This window comes from Anser brachyrhynchus (assembly GCF_964034855.1).
Source record: "Anser brachyrhynchus genome assembly, chromosome: 9".
Taxonomy (NCBI): Eukaryota; Metazoa; Chordata; class Aves; order Anseriformes; family Anatidae; genus Anser; species Anser brachyrhynchus.
This window is the reverse complement of record NC_137703.1, coordinates 5,394,732-5,419,570: the sequence shown is the minus strand read 5'-3', so window position 1 is coordinate 5,419,570 and position 24,839 is coordinate 5,394,732. Positions and strand designations below refer to the sequence as shown.

Here is a 24,839-nt window from a genome sequence, read left to right as displayed (position 1 = left end):
GAAGGGCTTTTCTGTCTCTCCTGCCTTCTTAGGAAGGTCTTTTCTCATACTTTAACTTTATGAGCTTCCTCCCCTGGTTGGGGCTTGGTAGGGTAAGGCGGCTTGATGTTCTCCATGCAGTTGTGTGCAGGTACTGTGTCTTAAAACCACTTGTGCTGAGAGTACTGCTCACCGCAGTCACGCTGAGCTCCGTGGCGTGGGGATACGGCCCTCCTGCGCACACTGCTGTGTGCTGTGATGCTGCCATTAGCTTACAAGAGCCGACCACTTGGGCAGGATGACCCTTGGGTATTTCCCAGTGCCAAAATGCCATCCTGCGACTGCGGGGACTCGTCTGAGCAGGGGCACCTGGATGCAGATGGAGCTCACCAGGTGTAGCATTGAGGACAGCACGTCAACTGCTTTGTAAACCTGCTTCGGGTTCTTGAAAATGCCCGATCAGTTTAATGGGAACTCCCGGTGAGGCTGTTTTATCAGGGAGCTGTAAGGCAGAGGCTCGTAAAGTCGCGGTGTTTGGAAACGTTAGTTGCGCGGGCTTTATTCGTAGTGGAGATGAAAAAACCCTCTCCTAGCGCCATGGCGTTGCATCAGCTAACTGGAGCCCGGGGATGCTCGTCGGCTACTAACCCATAATGGTGCATTTCTTTCAGTTACACAGAGCGTTTTTCTTCTCTAGGGTTATAACATTTGCTTAATGACTGGTTATCTCCATGATTTTTGGCTGGAAGTTGTCATTAGCTGCTCAGAATTGGGGGAATAAGTGCACAATGATTACAGAGGCTCTGATCTCTCATTTCCCCTCCTGTGCATTCACAGCAATAGTGGTTTAATTGGTGTGCCCCTCGGTTCCCTATGAGCATCTCTCCCCTGTCTCCTCACATAACCCTTTCTGCTAAATACCTTCTCGTGTGCTGGAGGGGAGAAAAATTAGGCTCCTGCAAGGAGAAGAGGCGAGCTGGGCACGCAACCCGCAGACAAATGCTTCCATCCTTCCCCTCGTGTTTGTGGGCATCTGCCTGGCCGTGTTTAGGGACAGGTCACGAGCGATCCGCTAACTCTGTCTCTGCCACAGATGAGCACCTGCAGCCCTCAGCCCTTAGCTGGTGTAGCCCTGCACGTGGTCACTGCCGTTTGAAGTCTCCTGGTGGCTCCTGCGCTTCTCGGGCTCGCTGAAACACGGCGGTGCCGGCAGCGGTGCCGTCCTGCGGGGCCTGCGCTGAGCGGAGCCATTTTAACGAATGTTCCTGCTGTGAGCCCAACTGCTGCTGGCCTCGCGCCGATAAGCCCTTCCGAAAGGATGCGTGTGCTGGTGCTGGAGTTTGGAGGCGTTCCGCTTTATCATCTGTATACAGAAGCCCCTTTTCTGACAACGCAACGGTTTTAAATATACTGCTTATTGAAACGCAGGGGGCGTTTTTCCATGGCATTACTCTTGCCTTGCTCCATGTCTCACACCGTTTTCAGCCACTCAGACTTTGATGCCACCGATTTTCGTGGGCGTTAGGTCAGGAGTGTAAGAATTCCCCCTCGAGCTTCCGCCTGTCCTGGCGCAGCTGCAGCAGTGGGGTCGGATCCTGGCGAGCAGGGCTCGGTGCCGGCCCGTCCTGGCCAGAGGACCCCCGGCTCTGCCCAGCCTTCACCACGGGTGCTGCTACCTAAATATTTCCTTTCCTGCCCCCAGCTGAGCGATCTTGCTGGGCGTTTTGTTGCTCTGGAAGAGCCTGAGGACCAGGCTCTCGCCGTGTGCTGGCAGGAGCACGGGGCCAGGGCAGGCAGCTGGAGCAGCGCGATGCGAGGCAGCCGTTGTCATCTGCAGGGCTTCAAATGAGCCTGCTCCAAAATCAGCCCTGCAGAGCACCCACCCACTGCAATGCCGGCGTGCTGGGGTCCCTGAAACACAGCCCCGAGTCGTGCTCGGCCTTGCCCCTGCCTTTCTGCCCCCTCCTTTGTTCCAGAGCCGGGAGGGGGAAGGAGGGACCGGCTCCTGCTCTGTCTGTACGCGGCTCTCAGCGGTGCTACGGCAATGCAAACCGTTTTCTGCCCGAAGCTCACATAGGGCTGAAAATTGTTCCTGGGTTTGTCTTAAACGCTGGTTCTCTTCCTCAATTTTAATAAGCGCATCTTCTTCCAGTAGCCCTAAATGTTCAGCCACATCATGTCTATCTTTCCCTGTTATTTCTGAGCTGATTTTTTTACTGAAACGTTTAAACCAAATAAAAGAAAGAAGGAATCTGTAGCCTTTGTGAGGACAGTGGGAGGAAACAGGCCACGATACCTCTGCGGGCAGGGGCAGGCAGCCTGGGCAGCGTGAGCAGAGAGCCCCGGGGCCGCTGCCAGCAGCCGCGCAGCGCCCGTATCTGCAGCCCGGGCTATATTTGGTCTGAGATTGCTCCTGCCTGGCCGGGGTTGGTCCCCAGCCAGGCCTCTGCGCCCTGGGTTTCTTTTCCCCGGCTAGGTCCGAAGCCCCCGTTGAGCACGCCACCCCGGTTGCCGGCCTTCCGTGCCCATCCCCTGGGGCTCCGCAGGGGTGGCCGCGTCCCCCAGGTGCCGGGGTCAGCCCCCAGCGGCCCGTAAGGTGCGGAGCTCATCCCCGGGCGTGAGCCAGCTCAGCGGAAAGAAGGATTTCTCCCTGCCCTGTCTTCTGGGTGTGCTTCCTTGGGTGGCTGTTGGCAACGCGCTGCTCCTGGGCACGGGCACAGGCTGTCTGGGAGCAGCGCTGTCCCCACCAGCGCCCGCTGCGTGGGTGAAAGCCGCGCGAGGAGGAGCAGCAGCAGCAGCAGCAGCGCTGGGAGGAGCGAGCACCCTCCTCTCCCTCTGCGTTCCCGGTGTGTTGCTAGGGCTGCGCTCAAATCCTGCCCGTCCCCGCCAGCAGGAGCTGTGCCGTGGCTCCGCGAGCGGCCCCGTTACCTTGACAATGCTTCCCCGTGGAAATGCGGGGAAGAAAGAAGCGTGGTGGTGGTGGTGGGGAGGCACAGCTGCCGTGTGCAGCCTGGCTCCGAGGTCCTGCGGCCGTGCATCAAAGGAGCTGGGAGAAACCTGGTGGAGCTGGGTGGACGAGGGGTGGCCCCGGAGGGCAGCAGGGGGGACTCTTGGGGCTGAGGTTTGGGAAGCGGTCGGGAAACGTGTTAGACAAAATGGTTCTTGTTATCAGAAATGGCCAGCTGCTTCCTTCTCCAAGCCTCCTGATCATCTGCCCTAGGCACAGCTTTCTTCTCTCTTAATCTCCTAGTGAATATTCAAAAATAGATATACTTGTAGCACTTGAAAAGCCTCTTTCAGAGTTGTTTCAGCACTGCAGAGAATAACCCTAAGGAAAGAAATTCAAGAAATAAACAGCAGCTGCTGTCATCCCTCCCCTCCTCCTTACCCAGTTTGTTCAAACTCGGTGCACTGCTTCCCTTTCCCCATCTGCTTTTCGGGAGAGCTGCCCTTGGCCTGCTCTAGGTGGTGGATGGCAGCTTTGGGGTCCGTTTTCATTTGGTTTTGCCCATGCTGCTTCTCAGGGCTTTCAGCCCTGCAAATCACGAAGCCGCACCGATGGGGAAGATGTATGAAGGCAAGACGTGGTGTTCCTGCATGTATGGGACATCTCCTGGGCTGGGAGAAAGGCAGCTCAGGCACGTCAGGCTCGGATTAACTTACTTGGGGCGCTACTAGACGTTGAAGCTAGCTTCTCAGCTGCTCACAAAGACCCAGTGTTTGACTTCAGGGCCCAGACGTCGTTCTGAGTTGATCCCGGCTTTGTAATGAATGCAACCTCTCTTTCCATAACCTGGCACGGTGACGGAGGGCTTCCCTCGCCTGTCTCCCAAGGGATGCTTCTGAAGGCTGCTCTTCCTCCTCCTGTGGCAGAGCCGCCAACCCGCCCAGCTGCCTCCTGTCAGACCGCAGGTACCTTTGCTCACTGGGCCTTCGAGTCATTTCGTAGCAGAAGTGATTCAAAACCCCGCAGAGCCTCCGAGTGCCGCCTGCAGCTTGGTGGCTTTTGGTGGCCCAAATGTCCTGTGAGGCCGGTTGAGAAGCAAGCAGGGAGGGAGGACACCCGTGGGTGGTTTGGAGGGGAGCAGAGCCCCGGGCACCGCCACGTGCCCACCTGGTTTGTGGGGGATCGCACGGACCCAGATGGAGCGGTGAGTGTGGGGAGAGGAGGAGGAGCAGAGAAGCATAAATAGAGCTTCTGGACGGGGAAAACCCAGCGAGGGGAGAAAATAGCAGCGCCGGTTTATTCTTTCCCCACCCTCCCTCATACCTCGTAGCGAATGTTGGCTTCGAGCAGTGCTGGTGCTACGTGTGCACGTGTGTGACCGCTGCCTGGCCAGCGGGGCGAAGGGGTGTGCAGGGCTTCTGGGTGTGCTTCGGTGCCAGCTGCCAGCTCTGTGTGTCCTCTTGTGCTCGTCGGACAGGCCAGAAGGTTAACGGCCAGGATGCACCAGGCCTCAGGGCAAGCGACACAAACGCTGCTGGGACCTGGCCCTGCGGGGCTGGTGCGGGGCTGGCTCGCCACACGGGGTGGATTAACGCCCCTGCTCGACATTACTGTGATGCTGCTGATCCCTGGGCTGTTAGAGAACTTTAAAATGTTCAAAACATTTTGCCAGAAAAACATCGGTCTCTCTTTATAGAATGCTTATTTTTTGAAGAATTAGAAGTACAGCTTATTAAATGCTTTTTCTTCCTTTTCTCCTAGGATCCTGCAGGAATCTTTGAGCTGGTGGAGCTTGTTGGCAATGGCACGTATGGGCAAGTCTATAAGGTAAGGCTAACGCCGGTGTCTGAAGTGATTCTGGTCGCCTTGGCCGTGTGCTGAACATGAGGCATCCCACTGCACCAGCCTCGTTAGGTTCCGGCAGTGTCAGGCCCGACAAAAACCTCGCTGGGCTTTGGCTTTTTGTCATGTGCTCGAGCTCTGCGCAGCACGTGGGGCTCCTACCATAGCAGTTTGTACTACTTCGGAAGCTGTCGCTAAAAAATGGATTGCTTTCTTTGCCTCTCCCCCCAGTCGCTTTTTAGGGATCCTGTGCTGAGGGAGGGAGCGGGGAGTCTGGGGTTTCACAGATAAATCTCTTCAGAAGAGCTGTATCATGGTCCAGGAGCCTGCTCAGGCTGGTGCTCTGCCGGGACCGCGGGGCTATGGCACGCAGGCTGGCTGCCGCTTGCTGCTCGGCAGAAACCTGCTGCCGGAGGACAACCGCGGCGCTCAGTGGGTTTGCTTTCAAGCTCCTGCAAACGTCTGGCAGCGGCTCTCCAAATGGGAGTACAAAGGAGACCGTGGAGAACAAAATTATAAACCCGTGAGCTTCTTTCCTGAAACGTTTAAAGTGTCCGTCCTTTGCTAAAGCACATCGCCTGTCCTGATCACCTCTTGGCGTGAGGGAATTCCAGAATTTGTAATCCTGGTGGGTTTTTTTGTTGTGGATGATTCTTGTGGGGTTAGCAGGGGTTGAATTATTTTGGAGTCTGGGCTTATCTGCGCTTAATGTATGCTGTAAACATGTTTCTTGGCAAGTTGCACATGGAATTTGCTGAATATTTCAGGTCTGCTGGCAGATAGTAACCCCACGGGCCCCATTCTCCAAAGATTTGTGTGTGTGGGCACTAGATCTGTATTTACATTGCACTTGTGCGTGTGTGCACACAGAGATCCCGTTTGCCTGTCTTGCCCACGTTCCCTTTTGACAACAGAAAGGAGTATATCCACGTGCTCCGCCTTGGTCAGCGGGAAGGCACAACTCTCGCCTGTCACGCAGTGAAAGGCAGCGAGCTGGCCCTAACGAAGAGGAGAAAAGGGTGCTTAGAAAGCCACCTGTCAGGAGCTATTTGTTCTGATCCTGGTCTCCCCATCCTCCCGCTGCCGCGGGCTAATTCCATCAATTCCACGACAGAAGGATTGAAGTGAACCGCGGGTGAACCGCAACTTCTGGGGTTGAAAACGTGTCAGTTTTTGAACTGGAATAAGTTGAAAACCAAACAAAACAGCCCCCCCTCTAGCCCCCTTCTTACCAAGGCTGTATTCCGGGAGCCTTCCCCTCGGTGCTCGCCCCGGGGCTGTGTTCCCCGGAGGACGGTGGTGGCCGTGGTGCCCTTGTTCGCTCTCGGGCGCGGAGGCCAGCCCCGGGAGCTGGGCTCGGACCTGTTTTTCTTCTCAGCCACTAAAATAATGGCAGAGGGTTGACCTAATTTTAACTTAGGCACATTTCTAACAATCAGTGGAAACTATGCACCTTTAATGGCCTTTTGAAAGTGTCGTGTTTTTGTGGAAAGCAGAAAAGGGAAATAAACTATCTAATGTTTGCTCTGCTCTCCGCACAGCTCCACTGCGCGTGTTTCCTGTTGCAGTGGTTTGTTTGGTGCCTCGATGTATGATCGTAAAGGGGGGAAGAACCATCCAGAAGCATTCAGCTGTAGGCTTTTGGGGAGGTAATATATTCTGAACGCTCCCGTGTTTCTTTTTCTCCTTCTTGTACAAAGAAAATCCTCCTTTTCGCTGTTTTTAATGTGCCGGAGCAATCAGATTGTCCCGGTGTGATTCACTCGCTGGCAGTGCCAGGCAGGATGGTGACTGGGAGGGGGAAAGCTGCTGTCCAAACCCAATTAGTAAGTGTTGAGGTAGGAATTCAGGCTAAGGCTGAGTTCAGATTCTCTTAAATTGAAGTCTTGGAGTTGTATCCACTTTATAAACAGAAGAAGACTTTGATAGAAAGCATACATAACTGTTTATGGTGTCCCACCCTAAAACCTAGCACGGAAATAAGATCTCTGTGATTCTTTTCCTCCAGATACCACCGCTGTATTTATCTCTTAAAGCAAAACAAATGGATCGGTTTTCAAGACGCTTAGACCTTCTGGCTCCCTTCTAAAAAAACACGTTTGAGGTTGCCCTTACCTAGGAGCAAAAGGTCTCCAAGCAGTCACATCCCCTGGACAGCTCAGAGGTCAACAGCAAGGCTGTTTGGGGTCCCCGGTGCTGGAAGGACCTGGTGTGGAGGTGCACAGCTCAAGGGAGAGGGCGCAGAGCCGTACATCGGTGCGACCCGAAGGCTGGGGAAGCCCTCATCAGGACCCGTCCTTCTGCCCCCCCTCTGGCCGCAACCAGCAGTAACTGCAGAGAGAACGTTCCTTGCTCAGCGAGCTCTTGTGACTAGCTTGGGTTTTATTTTAGCGAGAGACCGCGCTGGTGATGGTTTCTCTCTCTAATTGAATTGGAAGCTGTTCTTTATTTTCTAATAATCCTGCATCTAATGGTACGGATTGTGAATTGTCTTTGATAAAGGGCTGAGATCTTGCTAGCTCCAGTGCAAGGCATTGTTGCGCTATGGGATTTTTGTGTTCCGGGGTTTTTTTGAACGCTTAAAAGAAATGGCTAACAGATACACAGTGCTTTGGACTTCAGGGATTAAGCCGTTGCCTTGCTGTTTTTAGCAGGTAGCTGATGACTGGAAACAAAACTGTAAATGCAGAAGTCGCAAAGACTTTTGATAACGCTTTAGAGCATTATTGGAAGGGTGAGGGAAGGCTTTTTGCGTTGCAGAATATTATTATTACCGTTCATCTCTGCTTTGCATTAGAGAGCAAGCAAAAAGGGCTTGCATACTGAGCATACTTACACTGCCTGAATAAATCACACCGTCGGGGCTGCAACTGCTGGCATGCCGACCACCACTGACCACGTGAGCTGAAAGGGAAATAACACCAGATTCCTCACAAACACCCTCCCAGCGGGTTGGTGCAAGGCTGGAGGAAGACATTCAGCGGGCTGGTTATCGTGCGCTGAATATGTCACAAAATAAAGCGATCCCCCCATGTTTTTAGGCAGCTGTTTTGGTCACTCCGGGAGTCCCCTGTCAACGTGCAGCAAGGTGGGAGCAAACTCCTGGAGCAAACTTGTGCTCAGCACCACTCGGGTACCCAGCATCACCACGGCAGGGTTCTGATGCCAGTCTTCTCAGCATTAAACCAAAAAATAAAAATCGGTAGGTAGGTCAGATGGTAACCATTAATGTTCTCATCTCGCATACGGTTTTACAGCGTTGAACAGGGAGGTGAATGACGCTAGGACTGCGTACTCCTGCAGCCTCCCAACCCCACCAGGAGGGCGACGTGTGCTAACACCAAGCGTGCTGGCTTTGCTGGGTGCGCTGGGGATGTGGCTCTCCGTTCGCAGCTTTAGGGAGGCTTTTATTTTACAGGGTACAAGATTTTATTTTAAAGGGTACAAGATACGGCACTATGGGCTGGCTCCGTAACTGCACAATAACTATTGATTGTTTAATTAGCTGGTAAATGCCACATAATCGCTAAGCCGTTACACAGCCTCGTTCTGTGCTCTCGTTCAGGGCACGTGGGACTCATGGCCAGGGTCCCTGTGCACGCTCCTCCGCTGTCACGGGTGGCAGAGAGCAGCACTGGGGACACCGCGGGGTGCCACCGGCCATCACCTGGCCGCAGGGCGTCCCTGTCCCCGCCAGCCATCGCCGTGCCTTTGAGCACCAACATGGGAGCATCTGCTGGGAGGAAAAGTGTTTTGGAAGCTTAGGTTTGAAGCCCAGTTTTCATCCTGGTTTTTGCTTTCAGGCCCAAGCTAGGTGGCCGTTTGCCCCATACGGGGCAAAAGGATGAGGAAACGCATCCCAAGGTCTTCTGTCAGTTCTTTTATTCATTACCCAACTTGTGTTTGCCAGAACGGATTCATCTGGAGGCGAACCCCCAGTTCGGTCCAGTAGATGAAGATGTTGAGGTTCAGGGGTATGAGAAAGTGAAAGAAGTATCTTGAAATTCAAAAAGCCACACGTGGCTGCCTCCTGGTGATGGTGTCCCTGAGTCTGCAGATGCCAAAAGAGCTGGGATAACGTGGTCCTGCCCTCCCTGGTGCTGGTTGTGTGCTTCCACGGTACCCAGCGCGTCCCCAGCTCTCTGTGCTCCCTGGGCACTGCTGTGCGTCCCCCTGCTGAATGAGTAGCTGGTGGATATGCTAAAGAAAGGCAAAGATTTTTTTTTTCTCTTCTTCTAAGCTTTTTGGAGGGGAGGTGTAAGAGAAGAACTCACGTGCAGGCTTGCTCCGTGTTCAGCCTGCCCGTGGTCTGGCTCAGCCCTGGTGGGAACAGAGACTCTGCAGGTTCCCAGGTCATTACTAGCAGTTCAAATAATTAGCTTGAGTCGAGAATGACATTAATTGTTTTTAATAATCAGTTGTTTTATTGTCTCTCTTTCTGAAAGACTGATGGTCAATAGTTTGATAATTAATCGCTGTTGCTTCTAGCCCAGTGGAAGAAGTTACCACGCTGCACAAAATTATCGTTTCCTGCGGATTGTTGCTGTAAAGAATTAATCCTAGCCGTGTACACAGCTTTTATGGCTGAGGGCCGACTGCTGGGACTTGCTCGAGAGGCCGTGCTGCACGCACGCAAGCTGCAGGCGCTGCTCCTGGGCTGATTGCTGCCGCTGTCCCCCTCCTCTGGGCGCCCGTCCTGCAGTCCCTGGTGCCCTGCAGCACCGGCACCCGCTGTCCTGGGGAACACAGAGCCCTGAGCTCCCTGCATCTCTGGCCCACAGCAGCCAGCTGTTGGGTTTGAACGGGCTCATTAAGCATTTGCTTTTTCCCACCTTCTCGTAACACCTGGTTCATTTCATTAAACTTGAGCCAGAGGTGTTTGTCTAGCACCGTATCCTTTGCGGTCCCTTTTTGGTTCCAGCCTCTTCTTCAGAGCCTGCTTTTGCTGCATGTGTGTGTGTAGCTGTCCCTTGGCACGCTCTGGTGGTCGCTGCAGATGAGGCAAATGTGTCAGGGTGTCAGCACTCTCCGGCTTGGGTCGTTCCCCAGCTTTCCGTATAACAACCTGGGGCCTGCTCCATAGGGCTGAAACGGGAAAACTCCTTGCCTGTGCCTTGCTCGGAAAGCAGAGCAGATAAAGCAGGAAGGATCAGATGTGCCCCATCCAGGGCTCTTCTTTCCCTCGTATCAAGGCGGTTGTGGCGTGGCTGGGACCCTTCACACCCGTGTCCAGGTACGGGGTCACCCCGGGGGACGCCCGCCCCACGAGGCAGCTCTGCACCCTCAAGGTCACACAAGGGCTGTGTGACTGAGCATACGGCTGACAAGCCGCTGTATAATCCTTCCGTACCACAAGCACGGCATTACGTAGTGAGCCGTTGCTTCTGCTGGGATGGCTGCTTGTGTCGGGGAGCCCGACGGCGTCACCCCTTCTTATGGGGCCACCAGCTTGCGGGATGGTTTTTGTGCTTCAGTCGGTTCTTACTGGGCTGCGGGAAGGGGCTGGGCTGGCACGCTGATATGTGGTAACGCATGCCGGCTTTATCAGAGGGTGAAAAACAGTGACCTTGATTTACCAGCTTCCCTGTGATGTCGGATTATCTTTGGAAGAAAAAGTCCTTCCCTTGCTGCCTCAAATTGTGTGTGCGTTTCTGAAACGGGGCCTGCTTTTGGCCACACGGGCAAGGAAGCCTGAACTGGAAAATGCTTAAAATGATGTTTCACTTAGGGGAAGAAAAAAAAAAAAGAAAAAAAGAAAGGCTTTGTTACCAGAGCAACTGGTACATCTTGTGCTGCTTCGTTTCTGTGAACCGCACAGAGCACCCTCCGCCCGCCCGCCCTCCCCGCAGGAGCCAGCCCCCACACACCTACACACCAATATGTCACGGTGACTTCTCGCCGCCTGAATAAGGGAAGGGAAAGGTGCTTCTTACACTGCGGCCGCTTACAAAAGGTGATTCAGAGTGTTCCTGCGTTAATTTATCGTTCCCCCCCCCCTCCCCGTTCATCTCCATCCCCTCCGCGGTCCGTGACGGGGCAGGGCGGGCGCGGTGCCCGTGGCGCTGGCCGCTCTCCTCGCGCTGCTGCGCGCTCTGCTTCGCTCAGCGCCGCGCAGCCTCGCAAGGCAAGAAGACATCCGCAGTGGCACGGGGGAAAAAAGCTCCCTTTGAAGACGCTGAGCCGAGCCAGCGGCGCCGCAGGACGTGGTGGCTGGCCTCGCGGGGCTTATCGGGTGCCAGGCGTGGGTTCAGGGGAGGGAGAGCCCTCTGCTCGTCTCGCTGGGGTTAGAGGATGCTCTGTGCAGGCAGGCGCCCTGCAGAGCTCTCGATCCAGCACCGTTTGGCCACAGGAACGACCAGACTAGGAGCTCAGACCTGTCTCGGCAGGACAGCAGGGGAAGGCAAGGGTGTAGATGCTCGTAGCGGTGTTTGTCAGTGAAATCTGTGACACCGTGCTGCCTGGAGGTCTCCACGCCTGCTGGGAGAACCTCGGTCTGTGGGGTAAGAGAGGTGTCCACTGCCCTTGCTTTGGGGCTGCTCTGGGGCTCGCTCAGTCCCTTCGCTTTGGGGCTGTTCCTGGGGATGTCCCTACAGGCACCGACCCGCATCGAGGGCAGGGGGGGATGCTCAGAAAACAGGCAGCTTTTCCGAGCTGGGGGCGTGCCCTGCGCAAGCCTGGCTCTCCTGTTCGGGAGGTGCAGCTTCCCAGCCTGAGGCTTGCAGAGCTCTGGTCACTGACACCGCAGAGCAGTTCGTTACAGCAGCATGGCCACGGCCAGCGGGTGAGGTTTGGTTGCTGCAAGGCCTGGGTGGATTATAAAATAATTTCCTGTTAGAATATGCTGATCTGATGGTAACCCTGGGCTGCAGGGAGGCGAATGAGGAAGATCTCGCTGGAAGAAGAAGCTGGTGCACGCTGGTTGTTGTTGTTGACTCGTTCATGATATTTAATGAGTATCAGGTTAGTGATCTAGAGCCTGGTGTGGCGTACAGGAAGCCTAGTGCTGAGTCCTGCGGCTGCTAACTTCTCCGCTGGCCTTTGCTGAATCACTTCTCTCTCCTCCTCTGCCCTGCCTGTGCCCAGCCCTCCCCTGGCATCAGGAGCAGTGCGGGTGCTCTGCGGGCAGCGGAGGCCACTTACAGGGAGCTGCTGTGTCAGGGGCAGTTGTTAACACCGTTTTGCAAGCACAGACTCGGGCATGAGGCTGGTTCAAGGGGAGCTGATGCAGCAGCCCCAGCACCAGCCAAGCAGCCAGACCACCCGTTTGGCTGCTGCCGGCAAGATGCACAGTGCCACCGTCTCCGTTAACAGCCAAGAAAACTCCTCTACACGATGTAAAGAAGCGCTGAAAATGCAAAGCAGGATCCTGGGGCTGGGTCAGGCTGCGTATCTGAGGCTTTCACGGTGGCCAGTGTTTGTTTTCGACGTTCCTTGCTTGTCCTTTTTTTGCATCTTTTCCGATGTGGACGCAGCCTGACTTGCAGCTGGCGCTGAAGGCCTGAAGCAGAGCGGTGCCGGAGGGGGGCCGGGTGGAGCTCAGCGTCTCCTGGGTGCGCCGTGGAAGCTCGCCGCAGTGAGAAGCGTGGCTCTCGAAATCTGCAGTTTATTCTTAGGTTTACCTGGGAAGCCCTTTACACTAATTACCTAAAGATGGGAAGTGCCGAGCAAACATAGCCCGCTTCCAAATGGTGTGAGTTTTTTTTTTTTTTTTTCCTCCCTCACATAAGAATGGCAGATTGGCGTAATATTTTTTGTTGTTGTTTAGGTCTTTTTAAGTTCTTATGTTTGAATTTGCTCGTGGAAGAGTGTGGCTGGGAGCTGGCTCCATCCCCACATCTCCAGCAAAGGCGCTGCCTTCGCTCCTGTCCCCGTCCCCATCCCACCCCGCTCCTCGGCGTGGGCAGCTGAGGAGGACGAGGAAGAGGAGGAGGAGGAGGAAGGGGAGAAAGGCAGGGCTTCCAGCCCTGCTGCGCGTTGCGGGGGGTTCTCACAAAGGAGAAAAGAGAAGTAAGAAAGATAAAGCAATTAGCTGGAGGGGGTCTTGGGGAACCTGTGCCTTCGTTACAGTCCTGCGTGGGGCTCCGTGCGTGCTGGTGCTGTGCATCCCGAGCTAGGGCAGCGTGTCTGGGCCCTCCCTGCCAGCCCCACAGCCTGTGGCTGGTCCCTGCCCCGGTCACCTGCCCGGCTGGCCTTGACCAGAGACGTGGATGTTGATGTCCCGGGGTTATTTGTGTCCCACGCTTTATTTTCGAAGACTTTCTGATCCCCACTGGGTCGCGGCAGAGGTATCTCCTTCGTGCCGCTGGTGCAGGCTGTGCCCCGCAGCGTAACCACAGTGCCGTGCCCCACGTGGGTGCCGGGTACCCTTCCTCACCCTCTGCAGCCCCATCTCTTTTACAGGGGAGCTTGCAACCCGTGGCAGCGAGTTTCCAACACAAATAACCTTCTGCATAGTATTATTGTTATTGTTTTAATCCACTTTAAAACTGGATTTGAGAGCAAACGGTAGCTAAAGTGACCTGTGTGTGCGGGGGCAGAGAGGGCAGGGAGCTAATCCAGCACAGCACGCTCAAAACCGGGAGCTGCTGGGGGGAGAGACTTGCATAAAGGGCAGAGAATTGGATTTTAGATTCCCAGAGGTAATTTTTCAGAGCTGCCCACAGCCCCGCTCTGGAAGCTGTGCGGGCTTTGTTAGCTCTCCGTGGGCATTAAAGGCCAGGAGGCAGAAGCACCTTTCCCCGGCAGTGTGCTCCTCGTGCCGGAGCTCAGCCTTCGCCCCAGCCCCGTGCTCCTGCTCCATCGCATCGCCACGGATGTCTTCTGCAGTCAGTGCTGGGTGGGATATTTCTTTTAATAAGTCTAGCTATTGAATTCCAAATAAACAAATAGTGTTAGCTCGTTACGGTTCTTCTACTCCCTTGAGAAGTGGTTATTAACAGGGTCAGCGTGAAGAAATGTATTTTCTGTTTGTCTTCGTAGTGTCTAGATCAGACGAGAGCAGGCTTAAACAGTACGACTGCTACGTTAAAAACATTCACTCGTGGATGCCTCCTCATTAGTTAAAAGGTGTGATTCTTTCCTTGCAGGTTGCCATTGTGTTTTCGTTGCAACGGCTGTGGCGCAGTTGGTGCGGGAACTTCAGGGTGGTTCCTCCATCTGGGCACGACCACGGGGTGTCTGCGGGATGGGATGGGATGGGATGGGATGGGATGGGATGGGATGGGATGGGATGGGAGCCTCTAATGCTGAGCTCTCATCCAGGTCCTCCTCCAGAATCCCTGTTGTAATGGCAGATAATGGTTGCTGTGCCAGATGGAGGGCTGGAAAGGAAAGCCCGGAGCTTGTTCCAAGGCCTCTCCTTCTCCCTGTGTGTTTATCACTGATTTTTTTGGTGAGGACGTAACTCCTGGGGCTGTGAGTTCCCTCAACGGGTGGCTGCTGCCTTGCACAGGGCTTGTGATGGGCTCAGGGCTGCTGGGCCATGCCGGCTCGGTGCCTCGTGTGGCAGTGCTGGTTTGCATTTAAAGAAAAAAGTGATGTTTTTCAGGGGCTGTTGCTGAGGATGGGTTGGACGTGCGAACCTCAATGACAATGAAAGCAAATTTCAGCAGCCTTTTTTTTTTTTTTTTCTTAACTTTAAACTCGACATGATGGATTCGTCCGTGGAGAGTCGGGACTGAGGAATGGCTGGGGTGAGCAGTCCTGCACTTACATCAGCCATGAATTAAGCCGGTTTGCATCACACCGAGGAGCAAAAGGAAAAGTGATTTATTGCAATGGAAGTTCATGGTCACAGTCCCATTTTTTCATGGACTGCTCAGGTCTCTCTCCATGTTTTCCAGCATTGATGTCCATGTCCAGTCCTACTAGGTGTAATCCGAATATTTCACAGCCTCTGAATGACAAAGAAGAAAAAATTGTCTGAAGCCCGCTGGGGACCTGAGCCTTCACCAGTGGCGTGGCCTTCCGGTGGTGGCAGCGAGCGGAGGGGACGTGCTGGGGAGATGCCACCGCCTCTCCTGGTGGGGCTCCGGGGTCAGCCCCACGCTGGCAGCGGGGAGGCACGGATGGGCAGCCACTAATCCCTCCAGCCCGCGCTCTCTTGGTGCCCTGCATCCCCTTTTGAAAAGATGGGATGTTTCTGCTCCAGCACGTCTTTCACTTGATAAGTCTTTATGCTAATACTTTCCTTGGTGTTGCAATTTGTCCCTGAGCAGAGCCATTAGTTGGGAATACGCCGCCTCATTAAGTGGCTAACTTGAGCATTCAGAAGTCTCCAGCCGACCTCCTCCCCTCCCAGCCTGGCAGATGAAAACCTCTCTGGTTTGAAGCTCTTACGGACAACTTGAAAGGCTGGAAACATATCTTCATGTCTTATGGCAGTAGGAATTCACATGTAATCAGCAATCAGCGTTTAAGAGAAATTGCAAATCCAGCCGGACTTGCTGTTACCCTCTGTTCGTTAGAGCGATTGTTATTACAGGCAAAGCCGGCAGGGCCGCGGGTGCTGGGTGGGAATGCCTTCATGTCCCGTGCTTCGGAGATCTTCTCTTTTGCACTTCAATTCAGCAGGGCCAGGATCGAGGCCAAAGCCTTTCTTCTGTACATAACTAATAGGAAGACAGCCGCTTCAGCAGAATTTCCGTGAATAGCCTGTTCCAGATGAGTTGTGAATTGTGTATCTGAAAGCCGATAAGGTGAACCCAAGGGGTAGTTTGCAAGAGGAAATTGAAATCTTCTGTTGGAGGAGCGGGCTTCTGAAACGGAACACAAAACTGCACTTCGGGACTTTGCACAAATATTCCTTACCATAGTCACGGAACTGCCTAAAATGCAGAAAGCGTGATCCGTGGTGCTGAAGGGCAGCATCCCGTGGGCGAGCCCTACCAGTTGCACAGAAAATGCATCTGCTTCGAGTCCTGTAGGAGCCAAGCAGCAAGCCGGCCCCTCGAAAGCCAGCTGAACATGCTCTGGTGGTGCTTTTTTATCCTTGTTTGCTTTTTTTTTTTTTTTAAATTGACAAGGAGCAATCTGTAGGGATGGAGAACCTGGAGCATTTGCAGTGTGTTCGGAGTACTCCGAGCTGGATGAGCTGCTCAGCCAGGCTGTAGTGGGAAGGAGAGGGCCTGGCGGTGTCGTTGTGGAAACCTCGTCTGTAGGGTTAAGCAGCAGCATTTGGGCCCGAGGTCTGCTCTGTCCGTGCAGTGCTGGCACTGAGGGCGTGTTTCTGCACGCCGGCTGCCGTGCATTAAATGGATTTCCATGCGTGCTGCTACGCTCGCATGCCGGATTGTGCGGGGCACGGGGGTTTCATGTTACAGGTTTTTGCTCGAGGAGGGGCACCAGGGGTCCGGGAGAGGCTTTCTTGAAGTGGTGTGTTTCTCATCAGGCAGGCTGGCTCGGCCTTTCTGAATCATTCCAGTTTAGGTTTGCTGCAGAGTGCCCCCCGCACATGGGTTTGCCGGGGTTAGCACGCCCAGCCCGCAGAGTACCGCCGTGCAGCCAGGCTGCTGCCTTCCTGCTTTATGGCTAACTTGTGGTTTTATTTTTATTTATTCACTGCATCTGCCTATGTTAGCTGGGACTTGGCACGGCCAAGGAAAATCGGATCCTCTTTGAGTGCCTCAATGCCTTGAGTGTTGGTTTTTGTTCCCTTATTGGTGACCATTCACAACCTATTTTGGAAGGCACTCGAGAAGGAATCAGCTAATTATATCATTTAATAAAAGATGTGAGAATATCAATTTAGGGAGCGCCGGCAGTGTGGAGAAGCTGGGTCTGAAGAATGTGATTTCTGTTGCATGGGAAATATTAATCACGTCAGCTCCCGGGAGACAGGTCTGCCAGGAGGGTGGTTATGTTGGATGCACCGCTCATCTCTCTGAAATTAGGCTGTGTACAAGAACTAATAAAAGCAGAATAAAAGATTTCTAGCAGAAGGGATCAATAACTCGAAAGCATTTAAATTCAAAATTAGAAAAATGGGAACGGTTATGGGCAGGGAGAGCGTATTAATAAAGGCAAACAAGTATTTGTTACTGCTGGTGTGAAATAAGATAATTTAAGAGAAATGTTCCAAGTGCCTTTTGTCACAGATAAAACCTTTTGTTAGATTTCCAAGCAAAATGGAGCTCGCAACTTTCAATTTCAGGGCTCTCAGATGATCAAAATACCGTGGGGCAGTCTGATCATATAATACCTTGCCGGAATGAGGTCATCAATAACTTTTGCCTGGGTGTGATTTACACAGTTGTCAGTGTCTGAATTGCCATAATATGTCTCTGCCTGGGAAAAATGCTGCATTTGGAGGAAAAAAAAAAAAAACAAAGCAGTAGCTCTCTGGGTAGCTGGTTCTCTGCTAATAATGGATACAGAAGAGTGATTACTTGTGATCCATTCAAATAGAAATGCTCAGCGTCTAAAACTAGAGGCATGGAAGCTGTTACAAGGTCAAGCAGTGTCCTTTAAGGAGAAATAGGTGGTGAATACTGTCAGCTGCAGATAACACATCTGCAACATCGTGAAAAGTACATCTGAAATGAAGATTAAAGGTGCTTTGCACTCATACGGAGCTGGGGGTTAGGGGGAGAGAAGATAGAGGCAGAGTGAGAAAAAAGAGGATTAGCTTTTGGTGGGTGACAGACGATAACTCTTGCAAGGAAGAGATTTAAGCCCCAAAGAGCTCGGTAACCTGGGGAATTATTAGAGGTTTCTGTAGCCGCCTCCAGCTGATGATCTTCAGCAGCTCTAAATGGTTTGGTTTTGCACCTCTCACCCCATGCATGTGTGCGCACGGTGTCTTCTGCCGCCCCGTATTGCGGGCCCTGGTCATCCACGCTCGCAGCCTGCTCTAATTTTAGATGCCCCAGTTTAAATAGAGGCAGAAAGGGAGCTGACCTTCAGCTGTGCTGCCAGGCCTCTTCCTTTTGCTGACATACCCTGCGGGTCAGGGCGCTGAGAGCTTCTGAGAATGAAGTCCTCATGTCTTGGCAGATGTTTGCAAGTGTCTGCCGCAGTAATGGGGGCAGAAAGCTTTGCTGGAGATCCTGCAGTGAGATCCTAAGAGGAACTGGATCTCTTAGCTGGTGGATAGGAGCCAAAAGTAGCATTTCTTGATATTGTGAAGAGGGAGATACTGGAAATGCTGTCAGTCCCACCGTGCTGAGAAATGCCAGTTTGTGAAAATACGTTTTGGCAGCCTCTCCAAGGAGGAGAAGGACTCGACCCCTTACAGCCACAACAGTAGCTTCAGATGTGGAAACTTGTCTTCATATTCCCAACTTAGAGTGACCCCAAAGGAAAATAACTGCCCTGAAGCAGAGCGGGGGGGGCATGTGCATACCAGGTCCTTTGGACCTGGCGCTTCTCCTCTGCCTAGGGAAATCACCACAACCAAACAAAACCTGCACTTTTCCATTCAGATTGGGCTCCTCAATGCAAATCTCTGTCTTGCAAAAACATCCGAGAAGCCTAGGGTTTATTCCGTAGTGGAAGACAAATATGTTTGCAGATCTCAAGTGTTCTGGGGAGCTGCTGGTGGTATCCTGGGATTGCTCGTGCATAGGCTCGCTTCCTATGCGGCAAGACACGTGCTGATGCTGGAGTCCTCAGGTCTGTAAACACCCGGGCGGCTGGAGACCTCACTGGTGCCTGGTACACAGCTGACCTTTCATTTTGCTAGCAGAAAATGATGATTAACCTTGAGCTCAGCAGACTACACTTAAGATTGTGCACCCTAGCTGTTGGATAAAAATAGACACAGAAGCTGGAAGGGGGGAATATTGCATCTTTTAAAGATTATCTGTGTGCTATTAATGTACCAATGACCAGGCCTGATGCTGAACTTGTGGAAGCTTTACCTGCATAAATATAAGGAATATGGAGTACAACGACCTCCCAGGTGTTCATCCTTCTGGTACGTAGCAAAGCTCGCCTTCTCCAGCCGCTGACCTACTCAAACCAGTTTTATCAAAGGAGCATAGTGGCTGTTTATAACATAAAGCAAGCAGCAGAAAAAGAAGCTACAGTGGTTTTCAGGATTCTGGTGCAAAATTCTTTCTGGATTTCCTGGCACTTAGTTATTAATGAAACATTTGTTCTGTTTGCTTAAAAACCTCCCAGCAGCTAGCACATGTGCGCTATGCAAATTATTTTCGGTCTGGTTAAATACTGTTTTTCTAGGAAGGGGAATAACTGACATTAGTAGAGGAAAAATAAGTAACATTAACCCTCTGTAGGTTGTTCCCTCATTAATTATTTTGGCCGTTTGGCTCTCGTGGCAGAATTGCGTGCTTTGCTGTTGTTAGCAGGCTGGAGGAGTTCGACAGCGATTTGGGACCTCTGCTTGAATAGTCACGTACCCCAAGTGCATACTTTGGGTGGCAGTGGTCCAGAAAACTGCCAGCGTCCTAATTAACACACTTTTTCAATGGACAATATTAATATTCATACTGTTATACTGTAAAATGAGTAATTTGAATAGACAGAATGTCGTGCACTCTCTTGATCTCTTGTGGATTAACCTACAAAAGGCCATTGGCACTCGTTCTTTCAGGCCTTAATGGGTACGAAGGCTTCTCATAAAATCATGCGAAGCTGAGGTGCCTAAAAACGGGTAGCAAATATAATGCATTGGATAGGGATGTTGATGTTTTGTTAGAGCAGCCACCGGGCTGTGAAGGAAAATGTTTGTAATAGATGAGCACCTCAGGATGATGGAGGAGGGAGGCAGCTCTCTGGGGTGACGGGTCCCACAACATCCATCTAAATGATGTCAGCAGAGCAGCAGTAATGGAGAGGTCCCCCAGCTGGGCCGGGGCTTAGAGGAGAGCAGTACTGAAAGGGAGAAAGCAAATATATGTTTGACTGGAAAACAAAGGACTTGGAAGGCCGGTCATGTTTTATTGATGCCCACCATTAGGGGCTACCACAAGATGTACTGCCGATTCTAGCGAAAGGAATGGAAGTGCAGCAAATACCATGAAAGAAAGCAGATTCCCCAGGAGGAGAAGGCGGAGGCAGTGCTGAAGTAGAAAACGATGTATTTAACAAACAGGCTAAGGGATGTGAGGATTGCAGGGTATGTTCAGGTAAGCACCCGCTAATTTACTGAGGTATCCAGATGACTGCATTCACCTGGGATCCACGTCCCGTCCATGCACAAACCGTCCTTTAACAGACACTTTCCGTCTCTCCCAAGATGTAGTTGACCTGGAGTCCCCAAGGAAGGAGAAGCTGGCTTCAGGGTCAGTATTGCGGAGAAACAGCTACTGAAAAATGAAGACTCAGCACATCTTCAGTTCAGCGTTCAGTATTGAGGGGACACGGCCTTCTCCCCCTGTCTGGGGGGAGAGAGCTTTCCAGTGGCCTACCCTCTAAAGAACCTTTGGTGGTGCAAATATGGGGTAGCGCCAAGGAGAGAGGCCCTTTGGTAGCAGATCTGTCTGCGGTCACTGCAAGGTTTGAGGTGTCACAGAGACACCAGTTTGCCTTCAGCAGCAGAGGCTGGAGAAGCCTACTTGAATGCAGAGTAGGGGGACGCTAACAAATGTTATTTTGATTCAAAACCCCTCAGTTTGGGCTCAGCTGAGGAATGAAATTACATTTAACAGAATCATGGGGGTACTTTTAGGAAGTGATCAGAGCAAGCTGCTGCTTCAAACCTGGTCCTGAAGATCGATCTTGTGCCACAAGGATCTGGGGAAGCTGTGGTGCCTTGGGAGGAATGTCTTGAACCTGCTCGCATCCTCTTCGGGATGTGTTTGTGTTCCCACAGCTACCAGCTGGAGACCCACAGCGGGGGCATTTAGTCTTGCTGGCTCTGTGAACTTGATTTAATAAAAAAATCTATAATAATTAAGGTGAAATGACAAGAAAAAGAATGTCTTAAACCCGTGCCAGAGGTTAGTGCACAAAGGAACCCACTAGTGAGGTTTGAGACATCAGGCAGGCTTTGGCTGGGAGATAATGGAAAAATTAGAGGCTTTTAGAGCCTGGGTCAGTGTCATGAATCAAACACTAAAAACCTGCTGCTTTACTGCAGCTCTACAAGAACTATCAAGCCTCCTTAAAGGAGTTCCTATGACCAAGTGAGTGGAAAATAACGAGGCCTTGTGACATCCTGGGGCTGCAGCCCGGCTGGCCGTGGGGCAGCATCCCCGCCAGCTTTCGCTCTCCATCCCCTTGAGCAGAAGATACTTCAGCTAGCAGAGAAACCGCAAGCTGAAAAAGGGAGGGGAAAGAAAAAATATATTTTTTTTTTTTTCTGAAGAAAAGGGAAGGCTTGATAAATGAGAGGCAGGAGGGCAGGGGCAGCGCTGGCGCAGTGCCGTGACTCATGCTGCTCCTCTCCTGACATGCACGCAGCGCTGCAGCATCGCCGCCTGTGTTTGGTTGGGTCTGAGCCCTTGCAGAGATGTTGTCCTCTGTGGGGTGTGGAGGTAACAGTGGTGGTGCTGAGGAAGGTGCCCAGAGCCAGGCAGGACAGATCCTCCTGCCATCCGCCTGTCCTTGCTGCCAGTTTGTAGAAGCACTGACGCTGTTCTTGCTGCTCTTACGCTTCCCGCTTTTGTGAAGTGCTTTCATTGTGACTGATTATTTTTGTATCTTTTGGAAAAAGTCCCAAAGAAGGCCTTAAAATAGAGAAATCGGGTAGATTTAAGTATTTTTGAGGGAAGCTGGGGAAGTATTCTGCAGCCTGTTCCACGGCCTCTTCACGTTTCCTGTGAGGTGACTAGCAACTTCTTTGTGAATAATTCCCCAACTACATTCAAAATATGGATGGTACGCATCCGTGTAGCTGCACACTATGAAGTCTTAAATGTGCTGACTGCTGGCACCCAGGGGTGTTTGTGTCCATCATAAGACCAAGGCACGAGGCAGGACTTCTTGCTTTCGTTTTATCTCCTGTCTGACAGGGCTGGTGCTAGCCAGGTGAGGCTTGAAGGTCAAGTTTCAACTCCACCTGAACACTGCATGCTATTTTATTCAGCTGAGCTTTCCAGGGTTTACTGCTTCAGTCGCCAGGCTCAACCTGGTTTGAAAGTTTCCATGGAAATGATTTTTCCCCTATTTGCAGGAAGGACATTTTCTCCAAGATCCTTTGCTTTGATGATGGGGGAAGAAAGCTCTTATAACCCCACATTCAATATGATGGCTTCCTGATATCCTGACAGAAAGAACCTAACATTTTATTTTATATTTATTTTTTGTTTGCTTTGGTTTTAGTCTTGTCCCAGGCTGTGTGTATACTTGCAATAACAATCTTGGAGGTGTGTACTGTTCTTGTGCTTCGTTTTCCGTTCTGGGGCTCTGCTTTCTTTGTTTGGAATGTTTTTTTCTGTAGCAGGAGCTGCTTGTTTCCCAGCCGGCTCCTGTACCTTGGCACGAGGACAGTTAATGAGAGCTCTTCCAGTCTCCCCTTTCTCAACAAAATGTCTTTCCCTGCCTCTGTGTGGTGGCCCAAGGCCAAGCGTTTGTGCTCCATGAGCAATGCGGGAGCCCTCTTTGCGGGGCCTGCTAATGGGCAAGGCCTGCTGAGGTGACCGAGCCCTGGTCTGCTAGGCCGCGACTCGAGAGCACAGGAATGAGCTGCTTATTTCCTAACTGCTGTTATTTTGGCAGACTCTTCTTCCTTCCTGAGAGGCCTGTAAGCAACCTCTGCCCTGCTGCAGAGCGGCCAGGGAGTAGCGTGGATGCAAGGGTTGGGTCTTCAGCCAGGTCTCTGCTGTGCCTTGGGAGAGAAGCCTGGTACGGGCACTACCTTGAGCACTACCCTGATGTTAGGATTGGCCTGTCAAGATTATCGAAAGGTATTTATTTTGAACAGAACAAGGTATCTGCTTGCAGCCACTGTTAACTTGAGCTCCCTGCACTTTTAAGGAATTTGGGGCTGGGTAGCGATGAGGCACCCAGCTTGGGATTCCCTCAGGAATGAGACCACCCCTGCCATGTGTATCGTGGCTATTTAATGACTACTAGCTCCATGTCGTCCGTGTGAGTGATTTACATGCTCCTAAGCGTATGGACAGCCCTTCTGAAACCAGGTGGGGCCGCTTGGGTGTCTAAGGGTGAGCGCTTTGGGAGTGTTTGTGCCTACGAGCCTGATCCAAGCCATGCTCCCCTTTGTTTCACTGGAGGTTTGTTTGGCTACCACATGGCCAGGAGACAAAATGACAGGTTTTTCTCTAACAAGATTGCATAGGTGCATAAGGCAGGGATGAACATATGGAGAGGAAGACATCCTCCTCTGTTGGGCAGGTGGTGGGGTCTGGGTGGGTTCTGGGCATGGTGGTGGTGGAGCAGACCCTGCCAGCGGTGCTGCTGTGCGGATGGGGAGATGGTGCTGGAGGGGAAGCAGAAAATTCCGCAGTATTTGTGTAAGATTCACTCCCCATTGCTGCTTCAGGACTAGCTGAGTGTGATGGAGAAGAGAAAGCCAGCAGATTATTTCAAATTCCTTTTTTCTCTGGAGACAAGAGGAGGGAGGAAAGTCATTTTTAAGCCGTCAGGGCTGTATAAATTACCCAAGAGCGGTCGGCTAGCAGGGAGCATGGCGTGGGAAGGCGGAGGGGTTATTTCTGCAAGCACGGCTGCCCCCGTGCCGGGGTCCTGCTTCTCCTCCTTGCACCCAACTGGGGTGCGTGGTGGCTGGGTGACCGCTGAATTGTGATGGGGACCATCACCCCCATCCCTGCCCAGTTCTGGGGGGACGGAACAGGTCTGGGAAGAAAGCAGGGCTGCATTACCTAAAGCAATTAACTTCCTTCATTCGGATCTTCCTTCAGCTCTGGGCCAGCATTTGCATTCATGGCCTTTTCTTCCCAGGTTGCTGCGAGATTTGTGCCGATGGGTCCTTTTTGGAGAATGCCTATAGCAGAAATGTGTTTTGTTATCCCTTGGAGCTGAAAGCCATAAAGAACAGAATGACTTTAATGAACAGACCTTGCAGAATCACCACCTTGAAGCTCTAGCCGCTCATGTGAATCAAAACCTGCTGAAAGTAGGTCATATAGTAAAAATGAATTAGGTTTACTTCACATTTTATTGACTCTGCCAGTTTTTCATTCATAGAGTCTTGTAGTCAGGAATATATCCTGCCTTTTTAATGCTAGGCTTGGGTAAAAAGGGCAAATACTGTTCTTTATTCTCGCACTTTTAGCCTACGTGATTGAGGTTGTCAAAGATGTGATGGATGCTCTTTCTCTTTGCCCTGTTTATTTATTATTTTATTCTTCATTAGAGAACTGCCTAAGCAATGACCAAGTTCCCATGTTAGGTTCACAAGTGGGAATTCAGGTCAGTCCAAAAAATGAATGCAACACCTAAATTCTTCTTAAAACTTCCATGAAGGATCAAAGTGGTGTCATGGTGACTGTGCAAGGTGGTGGATTGCCCTGCATTGCCCCTCATTTATGTGATTCACTTCGATTATCTAGGAAGAAGCACAAATAAAAATCATTTGCATGCTTGTTTTGTAGGCGTGGGCTCCTGCACGCAGAGGAGGAGCAGGGACCCAGCTGTGCCGAGGCATTTGTGGAGTCTGTAGCACGGATGCAGCAGCCTGTTGCAGTCCTGGGAGTCAGGCTGGCGTTTGCTATTTGTACCTGGGTTGCATTTATCGAGCTAGCGGTAGTTTGGCCCCTTCTTGTTAGTTTTGGCAGCGTGGGACTCCCGCAGCAGCGTGTTGCTTCCCAGAAACCCCTGAGGATGGGGCAGGGGGAAGCTGGTGGCTTTGGGCACTGAATAGACAAGTATGTGGGAACGGTGGGAGCAACACTGCGTTAATGTTACTGAAACGGCTGGCGGTAGTTACGTGGGAGTTCTTGGCCGATCCACGCTGAATGCCCTCGCTGTCCCAGGGCCGTTGGTGTGGCACACCTGGCTGGGTGCAGTCCTGCTGTGGAGGTTTGTGCCTTGGAGGCTTTAGATAACCTCCGTGCTGTGGTTTCATTCCCCCTCCCCTTGGTAAGTGCAGGCAAACACAGGTTTTTTGCTTTTTCCCTTAGAGCTTAGGTTTGGAGGCCTTTGCAGCACTCAGCAAACACCACGGCTTGTGGACAGGCGTGCACGG

The 24,839-nt window shown here is 52.1% G+C and overlaps 1 protein-coding gene and 1 long non-coding RNA gene across 6 annotated transcripts in view; both read left to right on the top strand.

The window, feature by feature from the left end:
- The window catches only part of TNIK (TRAF2 and NCK interacting kinase), a 157,182-nt gene that overhangs the window by 21,128 nt on the left and 111,215 nt on the right, over positions 1–24,839 (top strand). For all 5 annotated transcript variants that reach the window (XM_080604216.1, XM_080604219.1, XM_080604217.1 and 2 more), the window contains exon 2: positions 4,688–4,753. In XM_080604216.1, the coding sequence (XP_080460342.1) occupies positions 4,688–4,753 (66 nt within the window). The remainder of the gene's footprint in view (positions 1–4,687; positions 4,754–24,839) is intronic.
- Positions 4,760–24,839, top strand: part of LOC308199721 — a 45,697-nt gene continuing 25,617 nt past the window's right edge. The window contains exon 1 of the long non-coding RNA XR_013954892.1: positions 4,760–24,839. This exon is cut by the window's right edge and continues 17,212 nt beyond it. This is a non-coding gene — a long non-coding RNA (uncharacterized lncRNA).